The following is a 27,271-nucleotide window of genomic DNA, read 5'->3' on the forward strand; positions in this document are numbered from 1 at the left end:
TAAAACAGCCCTAAAGCAACAACATTCATCGAGCCACAATGCTCAGCATGGTAATAGAAATCCTGCAGATTTCCTATTATGAATGATGTGAAGTCAAGCATGTTCTTAACAAGACAGTTTAATGAATTTAATTGCTAAGCTGGCATGGAAATGATGATACAATGTACGCCACCTTTCATTTTTCTCAACTATTAAATCACAAGTAAATCTGTCAATATTAAAACAGCCAAATAACCGCTAATGTAAGTATAGGTAAGAGTTTATTTATATAACACATTTCAAAACAAGGTTACAACGTGCTGCAGAAGATAACAGATACAGAAAAATAAACAACATGCATATACAATTATATACAGAAAGGTATATATTGCAGCCCCTTTACAGGGAAGGCAAGTCGGTAGAGAAGTTTTTAAAGTTTTGTTTTTTTAAAGCTGTTTACAGACTCAGCTGATCTAACAGAGGAGGGAGACTGTTCCAAAGGGACAGGGCCCTTATGGCAAAAGCACAGTCACCCTTGGATTTGCGGAGGGAGCGGGGTATAGATAAAAGGCCCTGGTCAGAAGGTCTGAGCTGCCTAGAGATGGAGTAAGGATGCAAAAATGTGGAAATGTATAAAGGGGCAAGACCATGTAGGGCCTTGTATGTGATAAGCAGTATCTTGAAATCTATTCTATACTTTACGGGAGCCAATGAAGAGATGTGAGGATTGGTGTGATGTGGGATCTACAATTGGTATTGGTTAGCAGCCTGGCTGCAGCATTTTGAAGGAGTTGCAGGCAGGACAGGGCTGCTTGGCTGAGACAGGAGAAAAGAACATTGCAGTAACCAAGGCATGAAAAAAATTAGGGTAAGGATTAGTAATTCAAGATCTCTGGTTGATAGCATTGATTTGATTTTTGTGATGTTCTGGAGTTGGAAAAAGCAGGTTTGCACAAGCACGTTTATGTGTGGGTCAAATGTCCATGTTGTGATACATGGTCACAATATATGCGTGAACTCCTCATCTCATCCCCTCTGCATCTATTAACCCTTCAGCCCACCTTCAACTTGAACATCAAGCACTCTTTGTCAAGCACTTGTTTCTGTTTCTGTTTGAAAACAGGGAGTCTTTTTCCATACTCACGCAGGTGTCATGGTTGTGACTCACCGATGGCACCCCCCCGTCACTGCAATGCACTGCACGCTTCATCTCCAAACTTCAACAACGTTCCTCATGGACGACAACAGTAATGGTGATCTCACCTCACCATCTCACCCTGAACTGAGATGTGTGTGTGTGTGTGTGTGTGTGTGTGTGTGTGTGTGTGTGTGTGTGTGTGCGTGCGTCTGCTTGCGTGTACTATCTGTCTCTAAGTGTGTCAGTGCATTTGTGCATGTGTATGCAGGTTTGTGTCTGTCTGTGCATGTGAGTGTGTATCTGTGTGTGTGTGCACGAGTGAGTGAGAGAGTGTGTCTGCACCCATTGCGCTTGAAAGATAGAGGGGGAGACAGAGGCAGTGGAAGAGTAATTAGCTTTGCCTGTCATACCAAATCTCCATGGAGATGTGTTCTGTGTTGCATCTTCACCTTCAGTACATAATCAGGCTGGCACAGGGGAACAGGAGGCACGGCTATGACTGCCATTACACCACTTTGAGCAAGCACAAGATCAACCAGACTAGTTAGTTGTCACCATAAATACAGGAAGTTGTCAAAACAGCAGTACCATGGTCGCATATAGCACATCCAGCAGAAAAATATGAATTTCATTGTAAATTAATAAGGTGTGAATGGAAAGATGGACAGCATGGACAGAATATAGAAAGAAGACAAGTGTGCGCTTTCGGATCAAACAGGAGAAATTGATTTATTTTTTGCGTTTTCTGCATAGAAACACATGCCTACATGGTACAAGATATCCACTGCTTGACGCTGGACACACAACATCTGACAGTTTGACTGGGATTCAATCTGAGGCAGTCATTTGTTGCACACACAAACCATAATGAGGAAGTCTCAAACAGGTGCTCTATGTCCATTGCTATGTCCATCCCTGTGTCTAGAATACACAACAGTGAAAGAGGAAAACAAGGCAGAAAAGGTAAGCGGATGTGACTTCATCAAAATAATAACCTTTCATTACTGAGTGCTTTAAGAGATACTTCATGAAGTAGGAAATGGTTTGGGAATAATTTTGTATATCGTACACTGTGCTACATAACACTGTGATTTCACAAAATCACATACGTCTGTGTTGTTGTCAGCATAAAAATGGGGCTGAAATCTAATTAAGATAAAATAAACTTTCACTTTGTTTATTAAACATAAGGCAACTATGGTAGACCATGAGAAATATATAGTCAACAGTGAAAACAGCCACACTGTGTTCACTCCCTCGGAGACATGTAAAAGGGTTTATACAGATCTGACACAACTCAAAGTGTTACTAATTACATTACTGCACACGTTTAAACTCCATTACTCAGCATTAGGCACAACGGGAACTGATATCACAGTATGTATCTTTACTTATACATTCACAAATAACTGCTAATGAAAATCTACTATGTAATCTATTAGAGTACGTTTGGTCCCTTCTCAACCAGTAATGATGCATCAGTGGAAAACAGCTTATGTAACAGACAGGCGGCAGCATTCCATAATTTGTCATTTCTCTACTTCTTACAGGGATTTACAGACACTGTGTTGGGTGACGCATGCTGGCATGGCATGCTGTCTCTTGATAACTGTCTGCATGTTTTAACGTGCGGTTTGACTGATAAACAACTGTGGCATGACGGCAGAGACCGACCTGCTAGGGTTTACGGAGAATGGACTCTGGATCCATTTCATAGGGAGACAAGCTTGGGTCAACGATCTCAATTTTCAATCTAATCCTAGTTCACAGTAACATTTTTTTTTTGTATTAACATCCCATAGTCACACATTTCTGGCTTTTCTTTTCTTTTTTTTACTCATTTACAACATTTAAGGGCAAAAGACAGGATTTCAACTCAATGTCAAAGTTAACCATTTTTTAAAGTTCAGAGAACTGACACTAACTTTACCTGTACAGTGCTTTTTACATGTTAAAACTTCATACACAAATGCATGGTAGGAACATCTCATCATCAAAAATATGACCAAGGTGACAGAAACGTATGACCGCCAACAGAGTCACTTCAGATAAAGACAAGCGGGATTGCGTCCCTTTATGGTAAGCATGTTAATGGTAATCGTTTGGAGGGTACATCACACAATGCTAGCTCATGCAATACATGCCAAATGCTTTGGAAACAAGTAGATGAGTGCACACACAATATGCTGATTACACTTCTGATTTTCTACCATAGGGTTTTGGGTGTGTGACTATGAGACAGTAAGCCATCTTGTCCCGAACGAAAATAATTCAATCTGCAGTTCATTTGTTGGGGTGAAAAGGGGGACTAGAACTACTCCACCGCAAAACTACTCTCTATTAGCCATGGATTCACACCACATCTGCTGTGGATAGCCTGTGAGAATCAGGTCAGGGTGGTAACCTCCGGCTGGGCATAATTGCCAGTGGCAGCGAGGATGTCTTTACAGCTCTCTGTCAAAAAGAAAAACAGAAGACACAAAATAAGGTGACAGAGGACCACATCGGACAATATCTTATCATATACAGCTACTACTTTCGGCTGCTCCCATTAGGGGTCGCCACAGCGGATCATCCGTTTCCATTTCTTCCTGTCTTCTGCGTCTTCCTCTGTCACACCAGCCACCGCATGTCCTCCCTCACCACATCCATAAACCTCCTCTTTGGCCTTCCTCTTTTCCTCTTCCCTGGCAGCTCCATATTCAGCATCCTTCTCCCAATATACCCAGCATCTCTCCTCCACACATGTCCAAGCAATCTCAATCTTGCCTCTCTTGCTTTGTCTCCAAACCATCCAACTTGAGCTGTCCCTCTAATATAATCATTCCTAATCCTGTCCTTCTTCGTCACTCCCTGTGAAAATCTTAGCATCTTCAACTCTGACACCTCCAGCTCAACCTCCCGTCTTTTCATCAGTGCCACTGTCTCCAAACCATATAACATAGCTGGTCTCACAACCATCTTGTAAACCTTCCCTTTAACTCTTGCTGGTACCCTTCTGTCGCAAATCACTCCTGACGCTCTTCTCCACCCACTCCACCCTGCCTGCACTCTCTTCTCCACCTCTCTACTGCACTCCCCATTACTTTGGACAGTTGACCCCAAGTATTTAAACTCATATGCCTTCGTCACCTCCACTCCTTGCATCCTCACCATTCCATTGTCCTCCCTCTCATTCACGCATAGGTATTTCATCTTGCTCCTACTGACTTTCATTCCTCTTCTCTCCAGTGCATACCTCCACCTCTCCAGGCTCTCTCAACCTGCACCCTACTCTTGCTACAGAGTAGGGTGCAGGTATCATATCATGTATATGATAAGATATGTATCTTATCATATACATGAATGAGCTAAAAAAAAAAAAAAAAAAGAAAGAACTCAGAGTACAGGAAGTCCCTGGATTACAAATGAGCTACGTTTTTGAGTCTGTTCCTAAGTCGAATTTGTATGTAAGTCAGAACAGTTACATACAGTTCACATCGAGCATCAATTAGTCAAATGTTTGTCTTAGTATATAGTGTATATTTTACCTAAAACATCATAAATATAATAATGCAGTAATAATAATAAATGTAACTACAGTAAAGTGATTAGTGCTTAGTGATAATTGTCACTTTCATTGTGACAGAGCCTTTTACATACTCCTACTCTTCCCTTGTCCTTTATAAATGTACCGATTGTTGATCGACTGTAGCCTAGCCTAACGCTTTCCCAATGTTTTTTGGTGTGTCCACTCTCTGGACACTTTATTATTTCCACTTTTGTCTCAATGGATCGTTTTTCCTTTTCTTCGATGCATCACCATCACTTGCATCAGATTTACACTTTGAAGCCATGATTATGAGGGTAAACACATGAAAAATTTAAGTGAAAACACAACGCACACAACAATGGTTACATGATCCCACTTAAAATGGCGATGACGGCGTGGTGTTGTTCTCCCTCGGGCCGACGAACCTCGATTAACGAACCTCGATGTAACTCGATTTTTTTAAGATAATAGGCTTTACGGAGGTTGGTTTGTAAGTTGGGCGTTCGTAATCCGGGGACTTCCTGTATTATCTTTCTTCAAAGTGCTGCAATATAACCTCATCACGCTACTTCTCATTTGCATGGAATTTATTGCCATTATTTGTAATTTGCACTCATTTTACATCCAAAGAAATCCAGTTTCCTAGCGAGAACACCAAACGTATATCAACATATTTATACTTTTGTCTGATTTAAGTTCAGTGTCATAATGTCAAATTCATGCAGTGCAAATATGATTTTTTTATTTTTATTTACTGTATTGATCCCCATATGGAAATTATGTTCTGCATTTTACCCATCGTAGCTATGTAGCTAGGAGCAGTGGGCAGCCGCCGTGCAGCACCCGGGGACCAACTCAGTTCTTCTTGCCATGCCTTGATCAGGGGCACAGACAGGAGTATTAATCCTAACATGCATGTCTTTTTTGATGGTGGGGGAAACGGGAGCACCCGGAGGAAACCCACGCAGACACAGGGAGAACATGCAAACTCCACACAAAGGATGACCCGGGATGACCCCCAAGGTTGGACAACCCCAGGGTTCGAACCTATGACCTTCTTGCTGTGAGGCGACAGCGCTAACCACTGGGCCACTGTGCCATGGCAAATGAAACAGCTTCTAATTCTGAATCTGAACACGAGCAGGAGTCGATATTCCCTAAAAGTTGGTTTGGTAATTTGCCAACTCACAGCCTTGTAACAGTTACAGAGACAATACCAAAAGATGAGAGTTTGAACAAAAAGCAGTTGTACTGCCGTATTAAGATGCTTTTAAAGGGCCGAGTTCACCAACAGGGAATTTGTCTGCAACCTGATAATGGCAAGCATTTGCCTGAAGCGAGTGATTTATTTGTAAACCAGTGAAAGTAACACCATGTTTAAAAAGGTCTGGGAAACGGACTGACCTAGAAAGACGAAAGCATTGTTCGGTCCTTGCAGAGGATGAGATCAATGTTAGAGGTACAAATGCAGTAGTTTACAATATAAAAGGCATCCTTCATGAGCAGGGAATGAGACAGATGGCACCTTAATGTCATATGTGAACAAACACTATCTGTGAATCTTATAGATCGAAGCTGTATATTTGAACGGGCGGAAAACAACGAGAGGTGCCGGAATGATCTTTCCGACAATGTTAATGATTGTACATCTGAAAGTGGCTTTTGATGGCTTAACCTTGACCCTGACCACATCTGAAACTATGAAAGGCTGTCTGTTATTAGAGGAAGCCTACGGAACAGAGGCCAGCATTAGCCTTCAGGCTTGACCAACAATGCTGCTAATGGAAACCTCTTAGTGGCAATCGTGTAGATGAGTCATTCGGGAATATGAGCGCTCATCCTATCTCATAAGTCTGTCTCTGCAGCTATGTGTACCTGACTGCTGCAACTTCTTAGTGCACTTGAATGGCTTTTCACACTCATCTTAAGGGAAGCAGGCCAGATGTCTCCCCATAGAGATGATGTGCCTTGAAACAGACTTATCTGCCTTCATGCATGTAAATTGTGACAGGGGACGCAAACGTTGGGACAGACTGCTTGTCACAACTTTCGTTATTTCAGCTCCACAGGTCTTCTTGCTCATGCCAGAGGCCAGACAATGGTTTCTTGGCACCAACAACCATCTCAGCATTTTCAGACCTGTTTTCCCTTGTTTCCTGCCATATTGCTCTCTTGACATATTATCCATACCCAACATCCTGTGTGATCCTGAAGTTAACCTGGCTCAATCCCCTGTGGGCACAACTCTGAGATCAGAGCCAGTCCACCATCATCTATTTCCAGCTAACTAACTCAACACAGCGGGAGATTGACTGGTGCAGCATCAGCAATAATGTGGCTGTTGTACTGGACTGTTGTGGTGAAGAAGGAGCTGAGCCAGAAGGCAAAGCTCTCAATTTACCAGTCAATCTTCGTTCCAATCCTCACCAATGGTCATGAGCTTTGGGTAGTGACCGAAAGGGTGAGATCACAGATACAAGTGGCTGAAATGAGTTTCCTCTGTAGGGTGTCTGGGCTCAGCCTTAGAGATAGGGTGAGGAGCTCGGACATCCAGAGGGAGCTTGGAGTAGAGCCGCTGCTCCTTCGCATCGAAAGGAGCCAGTTGAGATGGTTCAGGCATCTGATTAGGATGCCTCCTGGGCGCCTTCCTTTGGAGGTTTACCGGGCACGGCCAACTGGGAAGAGACCCCGGGGTAGACCCAGAACTCGCTGGAGGGACTACATGTCCAATCTGGCCTGGGAACGCCCTGGGATCCCCCAGGAGGAGTTGGGGGGCGTTGTTGGGGAGAGGGACGTCTGGAGTGCCCTATTTAGCTTGCTGCCACCACGACCCGACCCCGGAAAAGCGGCTGAAGATGAGATGAGATGAGATAACTCAACACAGCTGTAATTGCTACATCAGCTACTTCTACATTACACTCGAGCACATTTTTGATTTTGCAGTAATTTCTGATACAATAATATCAGAAATTAATATTGTTAGGAAAACAATGCATAACCTAGCCCTATTCACCACCACCTGATACCTACCCCCACCCTCCTGCACCTAATGTGCACTAAAATGTGTTGTGCATGTGTGATACTCTTCTGTAATAGACTGGGATGTCGTTATCCTCATACTCACCAGGCACAGTGCTCAATATTGAATTACACCCCTGATCTCCACCCAGTCAAAGATTAATGCTGAGGTCCTCTGGCTTTTCTCAGCTTTTTAGTATTTTTTGTCAGAATGAGGACAAGAGAGCTTGCTCAGAAGCCCATAAGCAGTTCTTGCTGTATTACAAAGCTCAATATCAGCAACTGCCTGTTTCCCATTTCACCTATTCACCAATTTTGTCTTGGGGGGGGGGCACAGGAATTGAGGACCCAAATGCAGACACGGTCACAGGCAAAACAAAGGTTTTAATGGGAGGAAACATGTGGGTACCAGGAACACACAGAGACACATGACGGTACACTGACAACCAACTAACTAAACAGCAGAACTTAAAAGAAACAAAACTGAAAAATCAACAATCGCTTTGGGGCAAATGGGTAACCAAGGAAAACTGGACAGAACTGAGGACTGGGATGGCGTCAGGGCAAGGCTAGACATGAGATGCAGGGAACCGGAACCGGGAGTGGCCACGACAATGTTCCTGTTTTTTTTATCCAAGTGATAAAATGAGTGGATTTAGCAAAATATATGTATCTCTGTTTGTGTATATCTCCAAATGATGGCATCAACACACTACCGTCTTGCCTTTTCTATTTTTACTGCTGATTTTGTACCAATGTAGGCCTGTCATGGCAGACTCAGGGCTACTCAGCGCTGTATTGATTGCCATCAGGATTAATCTATGAACTGGCCGTGGGAATCGGCTGCTTCTTCACCCCTGACCATTACAAAAAATTACAGCAGGTCCACATGCATTGCATCCTCTCCCCCTCTGACATGCTTTTACTAAGGTTGTGGGGTTTTCCCCAGCATATGACGACATTCCATTACATGATATGCCAATCTACAACACTCAATGCAACTGGGGGCTAAAAAGGCTTTTAAGAGACATGTTGAAATGCAATTTCCCCTTAATGAGCTGCTGAAACAAAGAGCGGGCTACTCTGATCAGGGGCCAGGCTAAGTGCCCTATTTATCTTTTGCTTTTGTCTTTTGCACTGGTGTGGTAATGAGTTTTACTTGAAAAATGTATCTTGGGAAAGTTCTGTGGGCAAACAGCTTGAGTCTTGCTAGTTCCGCTGAAAATGAGAGTTAGATTGTTTAGGCAGTGGACTGATTTGTTCAGGATGAGAGAAATGAATCCACACTGCAAAAAAAAAAAAAGAGAGAAGCTTGACAAGTAATTCTTAATTACATGTTTGAACTTCTCAATTAGACTTCAAGAAGTTTTCAAACAAAAATATCTCACCGGCTGATTATTTTGCTCCTTTCAAGTTTCCCTCGATTCATGTCGGAATTACTTATTCCGGGAAACAATCACGAAAAAAATAATTATGAAACAAGACCCTTGTATAAAAAAGATTTTCCATAGTTATATTTTCCAGCAAAAATTTTGACTTTATACGAGGATCGGCAGTTCGAATCCCTGTCTTACCTCCGGCTTGGTCAGGCATCCCCACAGACACAATTGGCCGTGTCTGTGGGTGGAAAGCTGGATGTGGGTATGTGTCCTGGTTACTGCACTAGCCACTCCTCTGCTTGGTTGGGGCGCCTGTTCGGGGGGAGGGGGAACTGGGGGGAATAGTGTGATCCTCCCACATGCTATGTCCCCCTGGTAAAACTCCTCACTGTCAGGTGAAAAGAAGCAGCTGGTGACGCCACATGTATCGGAGGAGGCATGTGGTAGTCTGCAGCTTTCCCCAGATCAGCACAGGGGGTGGAGCAGTGACCGGGACGGCTCAGAAGAGAGGGGTAACTGGCCGGATACAATTGGGGAGAAAAAGGGGCAAAAAAAAAGGTTAAATTTATTGAAAAATGAAAAGTTATACGTCAGTGTGGTAAGGCACTTGGTCTTAAATCGTATAAGCTTGATGAATCAGAATACAAATAAAATTGCATGTTAAGCTTGAAATTTTTTACAGTGCGTGACTTCCAAATATAGAGGCCCTTCTCACAAGGGGCTTTGGATAGTTTGGGAAAGCTCAGATGCGATATCCAGTGAGCCATTCAAGCAGATAGTGATGGCTTCCTGATGCTGCTGAAAAGGATTGGGATGGCTTCTCCTCTTTGCTCACTGCACCCTAATTGCATTTTGGAGCATTTAGCTCCAAACATGAGCCAAACAAGAGGATATCAGTGTTGTGCTTTCAAAATATTATAGCCAGTCAGCAGTCTCTGAAACTAAATGGGTTAATGATTCCCAAGATGATCAGCTTTCTGGATGATTCTGTAATCGTATAACTCTGTATCATCATTTTAATTTGTTCCATGTGAGTGTTAAGTGTTTTCTCTTATTTCACATTTGACAATATGTACTGTCTGCAGCCACTTTTTCTTGATTAATGTTACCACATAACAGGGGCGTACTCAGTGAAATCACTACATTATTCAAAGACTAGGACCCAGAGGGCGCATAGACAGATAGATGATGCAATTAGTAGTACAACACTCTTAAATTGATTTTCCTTTGACATATCAGATGAATAATGACTGAAAAACTAGTCTTAACTACTTGGGGCTAGTAAGGGAGTTGATAAAGGTTTGGGAATTGAAGTGTGTATGCTTTGAGCCTCAGTTTGGCCAGGTGTATTGAGTCAATACATCTGAGGATACTCGACCAGATGATGATGATGATGACTGAGTCAAAATAAGCTTAAGGTCATTGTCATCCTGCATCCGGTTTTTAGGCATATTTTTTCTAGACATCGTAAAGACATTATGAATCAAACTGTCTCCATCAACTATTTGCCATGTCTATCTTTTTACTCTTTGCTGGCTGAAAAGGGAATTAAAATACAATTTTTCTGAGAAATTCCTAGAGCACAAGGGCAATAAGCATCCAGCAAAAATGTGGGACCTCTTCAAAAGGCTACGTCTATGTGCTGATCTGGAGTTTGATCTACATGGGACTTGCCAGTGTGGATGTTGGGCTCTCCAGGACAAGAGAAGTCTCCAGAGGTTAACAAGAAGCAGGTGGCCTCTTTCTTAGTCTTGTCGCGTGGTCGGGAACACCGCAAGGACCACTTCTCGCTGGGGGACAGTGGCTGGGTCAGGCTGCAGCCCTCCTCTTCTGAAAGGGCCACGTTTGCATCCCCATTCTGTTTGGAGTCTGACAGGATGACAGAAACATACGGCAACATAAATGCCAAAGCTTTTACTGAGTGTCCCCCCGAGGGCCCAGAGAAAGGTAGAGGCATATTGCATAAAAACAGTATTTTTTGTGACCAAATCAAATTTGACGAAGATCTTATAAGGGGTAATCGGATCATGGTGTGTTGCTGTCTTTATGACTGAGTGAGGCTCCTCAGTAAGGCAAATGCTGAAAAGCCTGAGGAACTACAAGATTAGAAATACAGAAGCTGTTCATGTTAGTTTGGACCACCAACAGTATTAAAGTGTTTATCACTTGGGTTTTCAAAATTGTGAAACCAAAGATTGAATAAATGACTTAATTAAGAAGTTTTAAGCTAACTTGATGATAAATAGAAAAATGTTAACAAATGGTGTTCTGACCTGAGCGGTTCCTGCTGACATTCTCCTCTGCAGCCAGCGGGCACGTGTCGCTCTGTGTGCTGTTTCTGGGTGAGTTAGTGTCTGACTTTCCAAATGAAGCCGAGTCAGTCGGTACATCCGGGTTGGGGTTGTGCTTCTTCTTCTTCTTAGGCAACTTCTGTTTGGCCATGGCCAGGGAGTAGTACATCCCGAAGTTATTGACGATGACAGGCACAGGCATGGCAATGGTCAACACCCCAGCCAGCGCACAAAGTGCACCCACCATCATGCCCAACCAAGTCTTGGGGTACATGTCACCATAGCCCAGGGTCGTCATGGTGACCACGGCCCACCAGAAGCTGATTGGGATGTTCTTGAAGTGTGTGTGGTTGGAGCCTGTGGGGTCGTCGGGTTTGGCTCCAATGCGCTCCGCATAGTAGATCATGGTGGCAAAGATGAGCACACCCAGTGCCAAAAAGATGATGAGCAGGAGGAATTCATTGACACTGGCCCTGAGTGTGTGACCCAGGACACGCAGCCCAACAAAGTGTCGCGTCAGCTTGAAGATTCGGAGGATGCGCACGAATCGCACCACACGGAGGAAGCCCAGGACGTCGTCAGCGGGCTTGGATGACAGGCCACTCAGGCTCATTTCTAGGTAGAATGGCAGAATGGCCACAAAGTCAATGATGTTGAGCATGTTTTTGATGAAGACCACTTTGTTTGGACAGCAGATGACACGCACTAGGAATTCAAAGGTGAACCAGATCACACAGATCCCCTCAACCAAGTTGAGAATGGGCTTGGTCACCATTTCCCATGTCTGCAATTCCTTTGTGACATTACCAACAACCACCAGCTCTGTTCGGTTCTTCAGGTCATTGAAGGCTTCATGGGTTTCCAAGCAGAAGGTAGTGATGGACACCAGGATGAAGAAGAGAGACACAAATGCTACTCCCTGGCAGAGACAAACAAAACAGCTCATTCAGTACCAAACAAAAGATATAAGACTTAAAAGTGGACACTACAGAAAAACAATATGTTTATCATTGCTCCCCTTTGCCTCCTCACAATGTGTTATTTTCTGCAAATTGAAATTTCTATTGCCATGTCTGGCCCCTGTGACTCTTGCTTCGAGATTTCAAGATTAGTGATTTATCTGTGGGAAGGATGTGACAACGTTCTCAGAGAAAATAGCCCCATTTCAAATCAATTATTGTTATGCGCACATGGATTGAATTGTGCTGTGAGGCAAAATGTGATTGCATTAAATCCAACCATCATGGGCCCTGCCATGCAGGACAACAGGGGGAGGTCACATGACTCCTGCAGTGCACACTGACTCTTAAAGGTAGACAAAAAGCAAACCATTGAATTGTATGTTGACTGTGATAAAAAAAATAAAATAAAAAAAACTGTGACATTCCAACAAACTTCAACAGAAAGGTTTTTTTTCCCGTCACACAAAAGAGGAATACATTTAATCCATCATTTTATAACGCCGATAACCCCACGACCTACTGTAGGTGTTTCTCCACAATCAGCACAGAGGTGGAAAACATGACATATTTAACCACCTGTAATTTGGTCATGTTTATGAGACATGTATTTACAAGTGACACTCTTCGGCTTTCAGTTTTTGACAAAATACTCGTATAAAATTAAAAAAATATATATGGAGAGTAAGTAAAATTATTTTACTATTCTGTCTGCCTCTTGAAACAGACATAAACGATATGGTTGCTGTACACCTGATCCAGCACAATGGCCACGTCTGTCTGTGTTTGTGCTGACATTGTGTGCTCGCTAATACACGATCTGTCATTCGTGTTTACTATAGCCTGGACAGACTGTAATGCCTCATCAACCCTGCTCATCCCCCAGCTGGATAAATATGTACCTGTGCCATCTATGTACTTATCAGCCATTTTCTTCTTCCAGGCCTCCCACAAGTCAATCAGCCCTTAAAGTGTTTAGGTCTATAGGCACAAATAAAGTACAAGATGCAGCCTCATAAACAGGAACAACTCACACATCATAAAACAAATATGAACACATACATATTGAAGACTATGAAGAAAGGATAATAAATACAGTTGGTTTACTTGTTGCCACTCGTGGCCGTCTCTATGTGCAAAACTACAACATTGATCTTTATTTGGGGGGGGGTTCCCCCCTTTTTCCACCAAATGTACTTGGCCAATTATCCCACTCTTCCTATCCTCTCAGTCGCTGCTCCACCCCCTCTGCCAATCCGGGGAGGGCTGCAGATTACCACATGCCTCCTCCGATACATGTGGAGTCGCCAGCCACTTCTTTTCACCTGACAGTGAGGAGTTTTGCCAGGGGGACATAGCGCATCGGAGGATCACGCTATTCCCCCCAGTTCCCCCTCCCTCCTGAACAGGCGCCCCGACCAACCAGAGGAGGTGCTAGTGCAGCGACCAGGACACATACCCACATCCGGCTTCCCACCTGCAGACACAGTCAGTTGTGTCTGTAGGGACGCCTGACCAAGCTGGAGGTAACATGGGGATTCAAACCAGCGATCCCTGTTTTGGTAGGCAACAGAATAGACCGCTACGCTACCCGGACGTGCCTACAACAACAATTTTAATACCTTTATACCTAAATAGCCGTTGCATGATCACATGAAAAGTATCTGTAACAACCATAGCAATCCTCTTTAGCCATGTGGGATCCATTCAGCCCTCCAAGGAGCTTGTCTTTTGGCTTTGCAATGTGTCTCCACCCAGGGTGCTAGTCCCCTAGGGACCTATAAAGACTTCAAGCTAGCCACAGGACAAGAGGGAAGGCCGCAAAGCCTCGACTCTGCCACACGAGGACCGGAGATTTTCCCCTGTTGCATACATACAGTTACCCTGAACACCACCAAGGCTAATTACTATGAGAAACTGCACCTGTACAGTAAGTACATAAACAGTGACAGCATGATGTGGTTAAGGAGCAAATTTACAAGGTAAAATCACCACAGGCCAAATGACACTGTGAAACTGTAGCATGTTGGTGAATGGATAACTAATTTAGCATTCTAATTATATCATAAAAGACCTTTTGTCATGCATTTCTATTAAATGCATCAGGAAGATCGAGATTTTATCCTTCACTAAGACAGCGCAGACAGGAAATGCAACTGCCGGTAAACCCCCCCCCCCTTTCAGTCAACACACACACACACACATATACACACAAACAAATACACATGCATATGTGCATTCACTGATGAATTTAATTTATCTCCACCTGAACAGTTAAACTGGTGTGCACAGATGGAAAATACAGTCTTAATTTATCTTATTCCTGCATGATTGCAGGCATTTCATTGGTGAAGCATGAAAATGACAAACATATCAACACAAAATTAGGCGGTGCAGGGCAATTTTAAATGAGTTCTATCTAACTCAGCATGTGTCCATTTTTGAACAACCATTAAAAACTGGCGTTTTAATGTATTTTAATGTACTTCAGTCACATTTCCCTAGTTTGAGCATTATTCGTTCCCTCAGATTAATTAACCTCTATTGTGTATTAGAACATGTACTCGAACTATCTATGCAACGCCCCCTCCAGAACACACACACACACACACACACACACACACACACACACACACACACACACACACACACACACACACACACACACACAAACACTGGCAAAATATGTTTTCATTGTGTTTCTCTCCTGCACAATTTCCTACCCAAGAGCCATTCAGACAAAAGAGAGATATACAGCCGGTGCCAGCTAATTAAGGCAGCCCTGACAAACAAGAGTATTTTAAGAGGCCAATGTGATGACCACATCTGTCTGTCAGTGCCAGGCAGGGACAATTGGTCCACCCTCTATTATAGCACCTCATCACAACAATTTCCAAAGTCAGTCAATCAAAAAATGTCACGGCCTGTCAGTGTTCTCCGTCCCCCATCTGGATTAACCAAACCCCGCTATGGCTTCTTAAACTGTTGCATAAGTCGCTGAATAAATAACCTGTTGTTTTCCACCAAAATGGACTGAGTGGTCAAGGTCAGAATAAGTGCGTACAGTAGAGAAGAGCCACTACAGGTGGAGCTTGTGTTATGAGAGGAAAAGATGACTGGTGCTGGACTTGTTCAGGCGAGCATTAAGCACTTTAAAACAGAATGCAGCACTGTTTCACGGCTCTAATAACCCCGTGAATGCTGTTAAAGGCAAGCCATGTGGATTTAAACGGGACTGTGATGTAACAACGATGGTAACACTTCGTTTTCTTTTCAACCTAATCAGGTGAATGCGAGACATGGAGGGGAATCGAGATTTAAGTGGGTCTTTTGAGCTGTCACATAATGTTACCTCTTTGCTAAAGGTCAGTAAGCCATAGATAGTAGCAATTCTCCAGAGCTTAGATGCTCAAGTCACCGACCCTGGAAAGAAAATTGTGTCCTAAACATGACTACATGCTCCACATGTGTCAATAACCAAGGATGCTCAAAATGTATGAATATAATATCTCATTACTTTGATGATTGGAAGCATATTGTACTTGAATCTACTGTCAAGAAGTAACACTGGTGCAGATGATTAGACTCAGAATCACCGAGTGAATCGTTTATTGTAGCTCTCGTTAAACACGTCAAATTGCCCCCTCAGTACCAAGTGTGAGCTTAACACTAGACACAGAGATCACAAGATGATTAAACGTTTCTGCAGAGAACAAATACAATGTTGCTCACAAAAATTACTGGAAAAAAAAAAAGATGGCCTCATCAAACATTTTGCTAATTAGATTTTGCAGACAGGTAATTCACATTGCATGCTCAGATTAACGAGATGGCCATAAAAGTATGGTGAGTAAACCTGAGCAGTACTGATGCTGGGTTGTAATTTTCAGTGATTTGATCACCAGTTTCTGTGTGGTCAGTGACCTTTGCTGATAGCACAACGTCCTGATAATAAGTAAAATGGTAGGGGTGTAGGAAGATTGATGGCCATGTTATGGCAAAGGTCAGATAATATTGTATGATCAAATGGGCATTTTCTTGTTCAAATATTGGCCCATTGCAGCAATAATTGGTTAATTCAACCTGGTGATTAACATAACCTATGTGCCCATTCACAGTCAAACAGACAATGTATAAAAGATTAGGTTTCATGAATCTTGTGTAAAAAGATTAAAAGTGCAAAAAGAGAGAGAGAGAAAAAAACACAGCCAACAAGGTTGTTGGTGCACAGGGCTTTTGTCCAAGTATGCAGAAGATACGTTTCAGGCAAACAGATTTTGATCTAACGGTTGGATCGTCAAGACTGACCTCAACAAATGCAAAGAAATGTCCAAGGTAACTTGCAGAATGTTATTTCATTGATGTAAACAAAGATTGAGATCAATGCTAACGGTTTCATTTGTAGTTATGATGTTTTTACATGTTGCAGAATTCCCACTTTAACACTCCTCCTAATCAAAATTATAGTTTTTTTGTGATTTAATTCAACTTTTTTTCTTTTTTCCTCTTTTTCTCCCCAATTATACCCGTCCTATTACCCCACTCCTCCGAGCCGTGCTGGTCGCTGCTCCACCCCCTCTGCCGATCCGGAGAGGGCTGCAGATGGTCACATGCCTCCTCCGATACATGTGGAGTCGCCAGCCACTTCTTTTCACCTGACAGTGAGGAATTTCGCCAGAGGGACGTAGCGCGTGGGAGGATCACGCTATTCTCCCCAGTTCCCCCTCGCCCCTGAAAAGGCACCCCGACCTACCAGAGGAGACGCTAGTGCAGCGACCAGGACACATAACCACATTCAGTTTCCCACCTGCAGACACGGCCAATTGTGCCTGAAGGGACGCCCGACCAAGCCAGAGGTAACACGGGAATTCGAACCGGCGATCCCCGTGTTGGTAGGCAACGGAATAGACCGCCATGCCACCCGCACGCCCCCCCCCCCCATTTATTTCAACTTTGATACATATACAAAGGGAGTTAATTCCATTGAGGTGGTTGGGGGGGGGGGTGTACGCTTCGCCTGATCTTTCATCATACATTGCATTCCTGCTATCCCACCTTTCTTTGTTTTGACATAAAAATACTACACTGCACAGGCTACTGTACTAAACAGTGGAACGGCAGTTGACCAGCGGCAAACAATAAAAAACAAAACAATTCAACAGGGTTTGCTGCTGTGATGAGTGTGATCAGTTCAACAGGCTGCAGCAGCATTTGGTTTATTCAAATGGCGAACTGTTTATCCCACAGCTAAACAAAGCTGAATATCTGCACACAGTATACACCAAGGACGCTTGGGGAATGAACGCTGTGCAGGTCTAGCTGGGGTACACATGAGGACAGTCATAAAAAGACCATCTTGAAAGTGTAATAGTAACAGGACGCTGTATGACCCCCACACCTGCGTGAGCGGCTCTGTAGGTAGTTATGCGGTACATACCATACATATCTCCGTTTGGTTTATCTTCGGGAGAGTAGTGCGGATCTGGCCTGTTTACTGAGCCGTCACGTCTGTGTATGTGTCTTTGTCTTTGCCAGACATCCTCACTGCACTGAAATGTGTTTGTGTATATTTACAGCTTGACACCAGGGGTTACCAAAACACCACATTTACAATTTAGTATGGGAGGATTTAAACACTGTCACACTGTTGGAATGATTACCAGAAAGCCAACCAGTCACGGTGTGTTTGTATGCTTGTTTGCTGGGTGCATTGCTGGTATACAAGCAAGTTGAGAACCAGTTACGAGAGCTGTAAATCCTTAAATAACTCAACAGAACGGGGTTTTTTTTGGGTTTTTTTGTCTTGTATTTTGATTTTAAATGATAAGGTTTGCATTTCCAAAAAAACAAGGAACAGTGTTAAGAATGAGTGATGATATAAATATTGATGTAGTACAACACCTGAGGATAAAGCCTCGGAGGAAATGGGGTGGATATACAATGCCAAAGGCCGGTGCCAACAAAGGCAAGTCCTCCCAGGTTAGCAGGCACCAGTATTCCAATAAAACAGAGAAACCCAAAGGGGACAGATGCCGGGGTGCAGCTGGTAAAGCAGGAGCGGGAGTATAGCATGGCAGGCAGCAGGCTGCAGCAGCTGAGGTGTCCAATCTGAGTCATCACCTGCAGCTGTTTAGCATCACTTTCTGTTATTCACACAGACACACAGTTCACCACACGCAAAACCACGACACAAGGCGGCGGCAGCGGGGGGGGGGGGTTGTCTTGACTATTCAGCCTTCTTTCTGTCGAGTCTTTGAATGTGTTCATGCACTGTCACATAGTTGTGAATTAAGGGACCTGAAACAAAAATTAGGGAAGTGTCTGCAAGCATGCTCAGTAATCCAGGTAAGGAAATCACAGAGAGTTGAATCTGGATACAACGTTTATGAGAGAGAAATGTTTCATCACTCATTTAAGTGACCTCTTCAGTCTAAACTGGCTGCAGGTATCCCCACCCTTATAAACAATACAGTAGCATAACGACCAAAACCAACGATCGGTTTCATATGCAGATATGGGCGTGACCATTAACTAGAGTTACAATAGTCACGTGCACTATTCATAGAGGATTTGGGAATGGTTGCAATCACAGCATTGTAAGATGGTGACAGATGTGCTCTTAGCCCCCCCCCCCCGGGTTCAGGGATGGTCATTCCCTCTTCACATAGATGGCCTCTTTGACTCCCCGTTCAAAATAGCATTCCTCCCTATCAAGGATGTGCACATCCTCATCCTTGAAAGAGTGGCCACTGGCCTGTAGATGGGTGTAGACTGTTGAGTCCTGGCCTGACGCGTTAGCTCTCCTGTGTTGTGCCAACCTCTTGGCCAGCGTCTGTTTAGTCTCCCCAATGTACAAGTCACGGCAATCCTCCTGGCATTTAACAGCGTACACTATGTTGCTCTGTTTGTGCCAGGGGACCCGATCCTTGGGGTGCACCTATTTCTGGCGCAGCGTGTTTTGGGGTTTGAAAGCAACTGAGATGTAATGTTTGTACTATTCACAGAGGATTTGGGATTGTTTGCAATCACAGCATTGTAAGATGGCGACAGATGTACTCTTAGCCCCCCCCCCCCCCCCCCGGTTCAGGGATGGTCGTTCCCTCTTCACATAGATGGCCTCTTTGACTCCCTATATTGTTTATAAGGGTGGGGATACCTGCAGTCAGTTGAGACTGAAGAGGTCTCTTAGATGAGTGATGAAACGTTTCTCTCAGTAAACGTGTCCAAATGAACTGATTCAACTTTCTGTGAAAAATTTGGGAAGCTCTCATTTGAGAGCATCACTCATATTTTTTTTTTACATGGCCTCTACATTTAGATGAAGTTCTCCTGCAGTTTCAGTGAAATTTAAACCGAATTAAAAAAAACTGCTCGATATAACATAATTCACCAACATGGGAACATTGAAGACACATTGACTCATGCATTGACAGAGAGGCAACCTCTGCCAGCGATAAGGGTTTCCTACTTTCAAGAAGACCACTGTTAAGTTTTAGCTCATTAAAATGTTCCACATCAAATTCTGTCCTTGATCATCAAAAGATTGTCGGTTTTCCACCAATTTTTCCTTTGAATAATTCTACCCAGTTTTTACAAATAGGGAAAATGACAAGAAATCCCACTATCAAATAGCAACAGTCTCCAGCACAGATCCTCTCTTCTTTTGAGTGGACATGCAGCTATTATTAGTAAGCGGAATCCATAGACTTTGGCTCCACAGCATTGTCTGTTTGTTACAAAAGGCTAATAATGCACTTCCAAGGGGAAAAAAAGGATACTTACATCCTTGTCTCTCCTTTTATTCATTTCTGTAAGTTATATCCAGTGGCTTGTCAGTCAGACACAGAGTGTGGCAGGCTTTACTCCTGCTTCCACTGATCTGCATCTCATCGACTGATCTTGCAGCAAGAGAGCCAATTTATTTTCTGCAAACAGCTTAGACCAAAGCAGAATAAACAACAAACCTAATCACCCAGGATTACGACGCCCCCTTTTTTCCCTGAGAGTATAATGCTGTAAGAGCCTCCCTAACAAGGATGTGCTGCTCCGATGACAGGTGGAAAAATCAGGCCCTTTCTTTCAGTCAAGTGCTGCAAGAGGTGGCAGTACCATAGAAGCTGGCCTGCTGAAATGCCTTCATAGTGCACTGGGACACCGTCCATCCCTGTTATTTCTCATCTGAGTTTCAGTCTGAGATACAACAGAGAGCATGCAACTAAATCTTTTCTCCAATGAGCACCAATAAAAAGCAGTTAGTTGAAACACTGTGTGTACCAAACCCTTTTTTTCTCCCCAATTGTACCAGTCCGACTACCCGACTCTTCCGAGCTGTCCTGGTTGCTGCTCCACCCCCTCTGCCAATCAAGGGAGGGCTGCAGACTACCACATGCCTCCTCCGATACATGTGGCGTCACCAGCGGCTTCTTTTCACCTGACAGTGAGGAGTTTTGCCAGGGGGCATAGCGCAAGGAAGGATCATGCTATTCCCCCCAGTCCCCCCCCCTCCCGAACGGGCACCCTGACCAACCAGAGGAGGCACTAGTGCAGCAACCAGGACACATACCCACATCTGGCTTTCCACCCGCAGACGCGGCCAATTGTGTCTGTAGGGACGCCCGACCAAGCCGGAAGTAACACGGGGATTTGAACCGGCGATCCCCGTGTTGGTAGGCAACAGAATAGACTGCTATGCTACCCGGATGTGGCGGTCCGGATCCTGTGGCCGGGTCCACCCACTATTTTTAAATGCTTGTTCATAAACCTATCAACTGTTATAATTAACTCTGAAAATGGAAAAATAGCCTGTTGATGTCACAACATCATATAACATCTTTGTTGACAATTTCCAACCAGTTGCAATATCTCAAAATTCATTACACGGACAGGACTCTCTGATGTCATGTTTTGCAATGACAAACCTTGAATTTTCTCTCTGTTACCAATTGTAAATTGATTCATTGTTGTGCCTGAGAGCGAATAGTTTTTTTCTGGATGCATCTGGGTAGCAACTGGCACTCCTATGTGCAGGTTGCTTGCCAATGGGAGCATCTCACAGCTCATTAGCATAGCAGTGATTAATTACAGCTCGAGAAATGATGAAAAGTTACATGGAAGAAGACTGCAGGAAGTTATCGAGTCTGAGCTAAATAGTAATGATAGCCCTTCTCTGTCATTGTGTCACAGGCAACAACTCCGAAATAACAATGCTTCAATTCGGTGTTGTAAAGCTCAGAGTTCTCAACACATTTGCTTACACAACAAGAGAACCAATAGCTTTGCTATTGACTCTGTATCATGTTTACTTGATTTGAGATGTTCAGTACCTGGGCGCTGCTTTCGCCACGTAAAGCCTGTTGTGCTGACTGGAGAACTCGTCTCGTCTAAGAATGGATCACATTCACCGGTAGAGTACCTCCATCTTAACAGGCCTTCATGCACTGATCCACTGTTCTAGACTGCCCTACTACCTTTTTGCATGGTTGATATTGAAGAGGATGTGGCAGAAATTATGGACAGATTAACGTCCCCTTGGCTTTTTAAGAATTACATTACCTGGGATGGGCTCAGGGGCTGTGAAAATAAAAAGGCCATAAAGGTAACATGAGTCCCACAAAATGCACTTGTCGTCCTTTTAGAATATCGAGCACCCATACACACCATATATGACTGATGGAGAGGAAATGAGGGGAAGAAACATCATAAATAGGTCACGGCCCCTTTCTCTTCCTGATCATATACTTCCTTCCTGTAGGCCTCACATCTATGCACATGGTATATTATCTTGTATCTCTAAATATAATCCCAAACCATTCATCATAATGAATTAGTAGGAGATATATAAATACTTGGCTGGTGGAAGACAAGAGGTGATTAAGTGGCAAAGAACATGGAGAAATAGCTTTAGGTGGTATGAGTAATGGCTGCAAACGTCACAAGGACTAAAACTGAAATAAAGCCTGTAGTTATGACTGGCATGTTAAAAGGACGTAACAGTTATCACACACCAGGACTGTCTGAATGGGTCATTCAAATGAATTAACAGACAAATAGAAATAGAGACAATCAGCTTAGCTCTACCTGCATTAAATGAAGCCGTCTTTTGGACAAATGAAAGTTTGTGATCCCAATGCAACCTCGCACTGCCATTTGCTTGACAACTGCCGGCATAATGTCACTTGATACCTGCTTTCACATTTACCTTAATGAACACACTGATGCTTTTGTTGAACTGCCAATAGCTACAAAACATTTTCAAATGCTCATGGCTGTCTGGTATGCCCCTCAAAGGCAAAGTAACTCTATTTGTTGCCAGATAGAGTTTGCATTGCTGCTTAAGCCATATATAACATTTTATAAAATGAGCACATCTTTACCCCATTAATATTAATGGCAGCAGGGAAACGGCATGAATATTGAATTTGCTCTTGAAGATACAGTCAACGACATATGTGAACATCTAATTTTGGGTATGGTCACATTGGCTCTTGAAATTTAACTTGCAGATAGTGAGCCTTTTTGTTAGAAAATCAAAATACAACTCTACTCTTGTATAAGCATTGCAAATATAATACACATTGACTTTCAAATTTTCAAAACATATGCAGTGTTCTCCAGCCGCCACATACTACTACTGAGACATACTACTATATGCATACTATATACTACACATATTATATACATACTACATACGCCTACTGTCCATTATTGCATTAAAATACGAGTGGACTAATTCCTTCAAATCCAATGCAAGCCAAGACAGAAACAGCTCAACAGTGTCTGACCAGGGGCTGCCCCACTGAATTTAAACGCAAGCCATAATTTGACCTAGGTCAGCATTTTATTTAAGTGTAATGTATGCTGTTTTCAGCTGTGTCCATTTCTTGCTCTTAGGTCTGCAATGTCATTCCAGATAATATTGTTTTGAAGTGACAACATTTGTAAAAAAAAAAAAGACAGCCAGCATCGATTCAAAAATGAGTTCTCTATGTTGCCAGTGAAGCAGAGCGCCGATCTCTGTTGGTGTAACTGCTCAATTTGTCTGGAGGTTTAATAGATTTGTTCCTGTTTAACTATTTCATCCTAGGGTGTAGCAGACGATTAGCATGCTACTCCCAGGTCGTCTGGGAACCGGAGGGTTTGCTGGTTCGATCCTCGGCTCCTCCTTGCAAAAATATCGAGGTGTCCCTGGGCGAGACACCGAACCCCTAACTGCCCCCGATGATCTGGTTGTTACCTTGCATGGCTGACGCCACCGTGTGTGTGTGTGTGTGTGTGTGTGTGTGCGTGTGAGGCATTAATTGTAAAGCGCTTTTAGCTATGTAAATGCAGCCCATTTACAGTTTCCATTATGCAGGACTACTCAAATATTTTGCTATGCATGTGCTTTTAAAACAAAAGAGAGGATGGACTTTGTCTGTTCCTTGAAACATGGCTGTTGAACAAAAGATGGAGCTAGATTCTCCACAGGTGTTTTGTAAAAAAAAATTTAAAAATGTACATACGTATCTGTAGTCAGTATGATGAAACTCAAAGTTATCAAGTTGTTATGAATCAAGCTTTCAAACAGCCGTATTGTACTCTACTCACTATGCGTGAGCCGATGCAAAATGTTTCATCAAACGAATGGTTTATGATCCTATGTTTACTGTGTCAGTCACACTTAACCCAGATTTAATTGTAAATGTTTTATTAGATCTCAAACAAGGAAGGCTGTCTCCCAGTAAAATATTCTTTCTGTGTTTACCTGACAACGCGTAGCATCAACCTGGACTCAACTGCCCATGTCATCTTATGTCAAACAGATCTAATGCCCTTCGTTAGTATATGGAGAGTGACTCGGTCTATTTTGGATTAAACTTTCTTCAGGTTTCAAAGATGTCGGTAACGACCTGCAATGTATGAAATGAGACATTTGTCTCCATTCTTACTCATTGTAATTGTAGGTGTACTATTCCAAAAACCGTATTTAAATGTAATTACACCAGGAATGAGTTTTTCACTTGTTTGGGGGGATGATTAGAAGCCTATAGAGTGTAGACAGTTTGACTGGCTCAGCTAGTGAGCAGTAGGCCTACCTACCCATTAACATAGGGCAGCACAATCAGAAGGCAACAGAGACAGACAGACAGACAGACAGACAGACAGGCAGGCAGGCAGGCAGGCAGACAGGTAGGCAGGCAGACAGAGGCAGATGGACAGACAGGCAGACAGAAACAGACAGGCAAACAAACAGACAGACAGATACTTTATTGATCCCTGGGAGAAATTCATTTGCACTGCAAGCTGGGCAACGGAGCAAGGGCAAACTATATGGAGACATTCAACCCTCATTAAAGCAAAACTAAAACAAACGAAAATTCCACACAACGGTGGTCTACCGGGATTAGTCGGCGGTGTAATGTGGAAAATAACGGGGAACTAAAAGACCTTGAATACGACAGCTAAAACACAGCATATACTATACAGTAGTGCACACACCTGTTGGCTGTGGCAAAGCCCGCGCCTTTTTACGCACCAATGGAAACTGCCCGCAGGCTTCACGTGTTTACGTTCACAATGAAAAACAGGAAAACGACGCATTGTGCGGACGTTGTTGAACGTGCTTACCCTCGCTGCCCGGGATGAGTACGGGTCCTCGAACAGAGCCCATATCTTTGGCTGCCAAACTTCACAGCAGCCCCTCGACCTGTCCGGGCAGTCCTCGATGCCGAAGCGCCTCGGTATCTCCCGCTCGTCGTCGGTGTCGTCTGGGTCCGGGGGTTCAAAGGTGTCGAGGGCCTCCTCCGCGTCCCTGTGCTGTCTGTAAGTCATCCAGCAACACGGCTCCACGTCGGTTTCGTCGATCCCCCAAAACGCCAGCTCCTCCTCAAAGAGGGGTCCGCAGACATCGGCGGGGCAGTGTAGCTTCCCGGTTCTGTAATAGTTCAACACGTAGGCAAATATGCCGGGGTGTCTGTCGAAGAAGAACTCGTTTGTACCGACGGGCGCCGAGTCCGACTCGGAGGCGACTCGGACGTCGGGGTCGGCCAGCCACGCCAGGCGCGTGCCCGGCAGGGTCCTCAGGGTGCTCTTGTAGGTCTCGTGTCGTGTGCCGCCGACGTTGATGATGATTTTGTCCGAGTCCTCCCCCCTGGCCATCTCCTCCTTCAGACATGATTTCGATGGAGGTTTGTTACCTGACTTGCGCCCTCGGTAAGACGAAACACACACCGAGCTTATCATTTAGATGGAGTGTGCCTCTTGAATATTTCCCCTGCGTAGATTTTTCTTTTTTAACCCGTCGTCTCCCCTCTGACAGATTTAAGAGCAACTGGAAAGGTTGTGCCCTAATTTCAGACCCCAGTCCTTGCAGCAACATGTGTATGGCTCATATGTCCAAGCAATGATCCAGAGACATGTCATCAAGAATAGTCCGAGAAGGAAAACCACCTGTTACGATGCAACTCCACCACGGACAGTCCCGGTGCTGTGGTGATTTGCAAAAAAAACAAAAAACAAACAAACAAACAAACAAACAAAAACAAACAAAAAGAGGAAGACTTAGCCTCTGCAATGTTTGGTCTCTTATAGACTGATCAAGGAGAGTTATTAAAACCTGTGACTCATATTGATAGGCTTATATTTTTAGGTCATTTGACCAATGCTCAGTTTAGCTCTTGTAAATAAAAACAGGTTAGCCCACAGAATGGTTTCTAAGCTACCTTTTGACCTTTAGATTAAAACATTGATTTCACTCCTCACCTTATCCAAATTTCGCAACGTCAAAAACCAGTCAAAAAAAATAACAAAAAAAACCAAACAACCCGTTTACAACTCCCCCCCTCCCCCATATATAAGATAACAATACAGCAATGATCCGACGACTAGTTGTTCGTATTGAACGACTCGGTGAAATAGTCCATCATGTCTTACTGTCAGTAGCTGGAGGAAGATGTGAGGCTGTTTTCCACCGGAGGATCTGTTGCTCCTCCACAAGTAACCTCCTCCCTCATCAGCCGGCTGGATACGCGGCGCAGCAACAGCCTCGCTACTTTAACCCTTTGGTTGCTGCCTCACACTATATAGGCTGTTTTTGAACCACAGGGAGTGGTCCAAAAGCAGCCTATGGAGGACATCGGCTGATAAAGTTGTTCAAGAGACCCGTATACCTTGCTCCCACCCCTACAGAAATCATCAATCAAAAAATCTCATGGGATCATTGCAATTAGCTATTGAGTCTTGGGTTATCCTTGGGCACATGCTGATCCCCGACATCTTCACCTAGATAATGTGTGACAAATGCAATGGCTGGCTTATTTTGTGTCATGTAAACGAAAATTTAGTCACCGATAGGTCTAAATATCCAGCATTGTGTGTGTTTATTAGCTAATATCTGGGTGATATGGCAAATATCATGATAATCATTGTGAATTTTTACACAATATCGATATATGTATCACGATCTCTGCTTACATATGCAAAAGTAACATATTCAAACTGTTTGGTAATGTCAAGTATAGCCTGTAATATCAAATCAAAACTAGTTTTCAGATGATATTCCCTCAAATATTTCAGAACTAATTTTGGAAGACATTTTAGATGATGTGTTGTTGTTTAATTTGAACGACAAAACCACGCGTTACAATATGATAGTATCCGAATGTCATCCCGATACCATTCTCCTTATTCACTTCGCCGCCATGTTTGGTTGGCTGACGTCATGAGGGGGCTTAGACGCGGAAGTGCCACAGACTCCAATCAATCAATCAATCAATCAAGTTGCATTTTTATGGCGCTTTTCTGACTGCAACGGCCACTCAATGCGCTTTACAATCAGTTGTGTAAACTACTAATAAGACACATTAGTCCCCAAGTAACGGGTCTGACCCTTTAGCCGAGCGGTTAGTGATGTCGCCTTGTGGTGCAGTACGCGCCGTATCGAATCCCGTACCGAGCAAGAAAATAACCGGTTACATTGGCGCCAGCGGTGGGATCCG

General features: G+C 43.6%; 1 protein-coding gene across 2 annotated transcripts; it reads right to left on the reverse strand.

The window, feature by feature from the left end:
• Positions 1 to 3,102: 3,102 nt before the first annotated feature.
• kcnc4 (potassium voltage-gated channel, Shaw-related subfamily, member 4) lies at positions 3,103 to 25,517 on the reverse strand. 2 transcript variants are annotated; one of them, XM_056275218.1, is made up of 4 exons: positions 24,903 to 25,517; positions 11,320 to 12,256; positions 10,721 to 10,915; positions 3,103 to 3,571 (listed from the first exon to the last, which is right to left on the reverse strand). In XM_056275218.1, the coding sequence occupies exons 1-4, from the start codon at positions 25,515 to 25,517 to the stop codon at positions 3,504 to 3,506; spliced, it is 1,815 nt and encodes a 604-aa protein (XP_056131193.1). In that variant the 3' UTR covers positions 3,103 to 3,503. The 2 variants fall into 2 exon arrangements, with proteins under 2 accessions (XP_056131193.1, XP_056131194.1); XM_056275219.1 differs by having other exon boundaries at positions 11,320 to 12,252; positions 24,899 to 25,517.
• Between the last annotated feature and the right edge of the window lie 1,754 nt (positions 25,518 to 27,271).

Source organism: Lampris incognitus, chromosome 2 (genome assembly GCF_029633865.1).
Source record: "Lampris incognitus isolate fLamInc1 chromosome 2, fLamInc1.hap2, whole genome shotgun sequence".
Classification (NCBI taxonomy): Eukaryota; Metazoa; Chordata; class Actinopteri; order Lampriformes; family Lampridae; genus Lampris; species Lampris incognitus.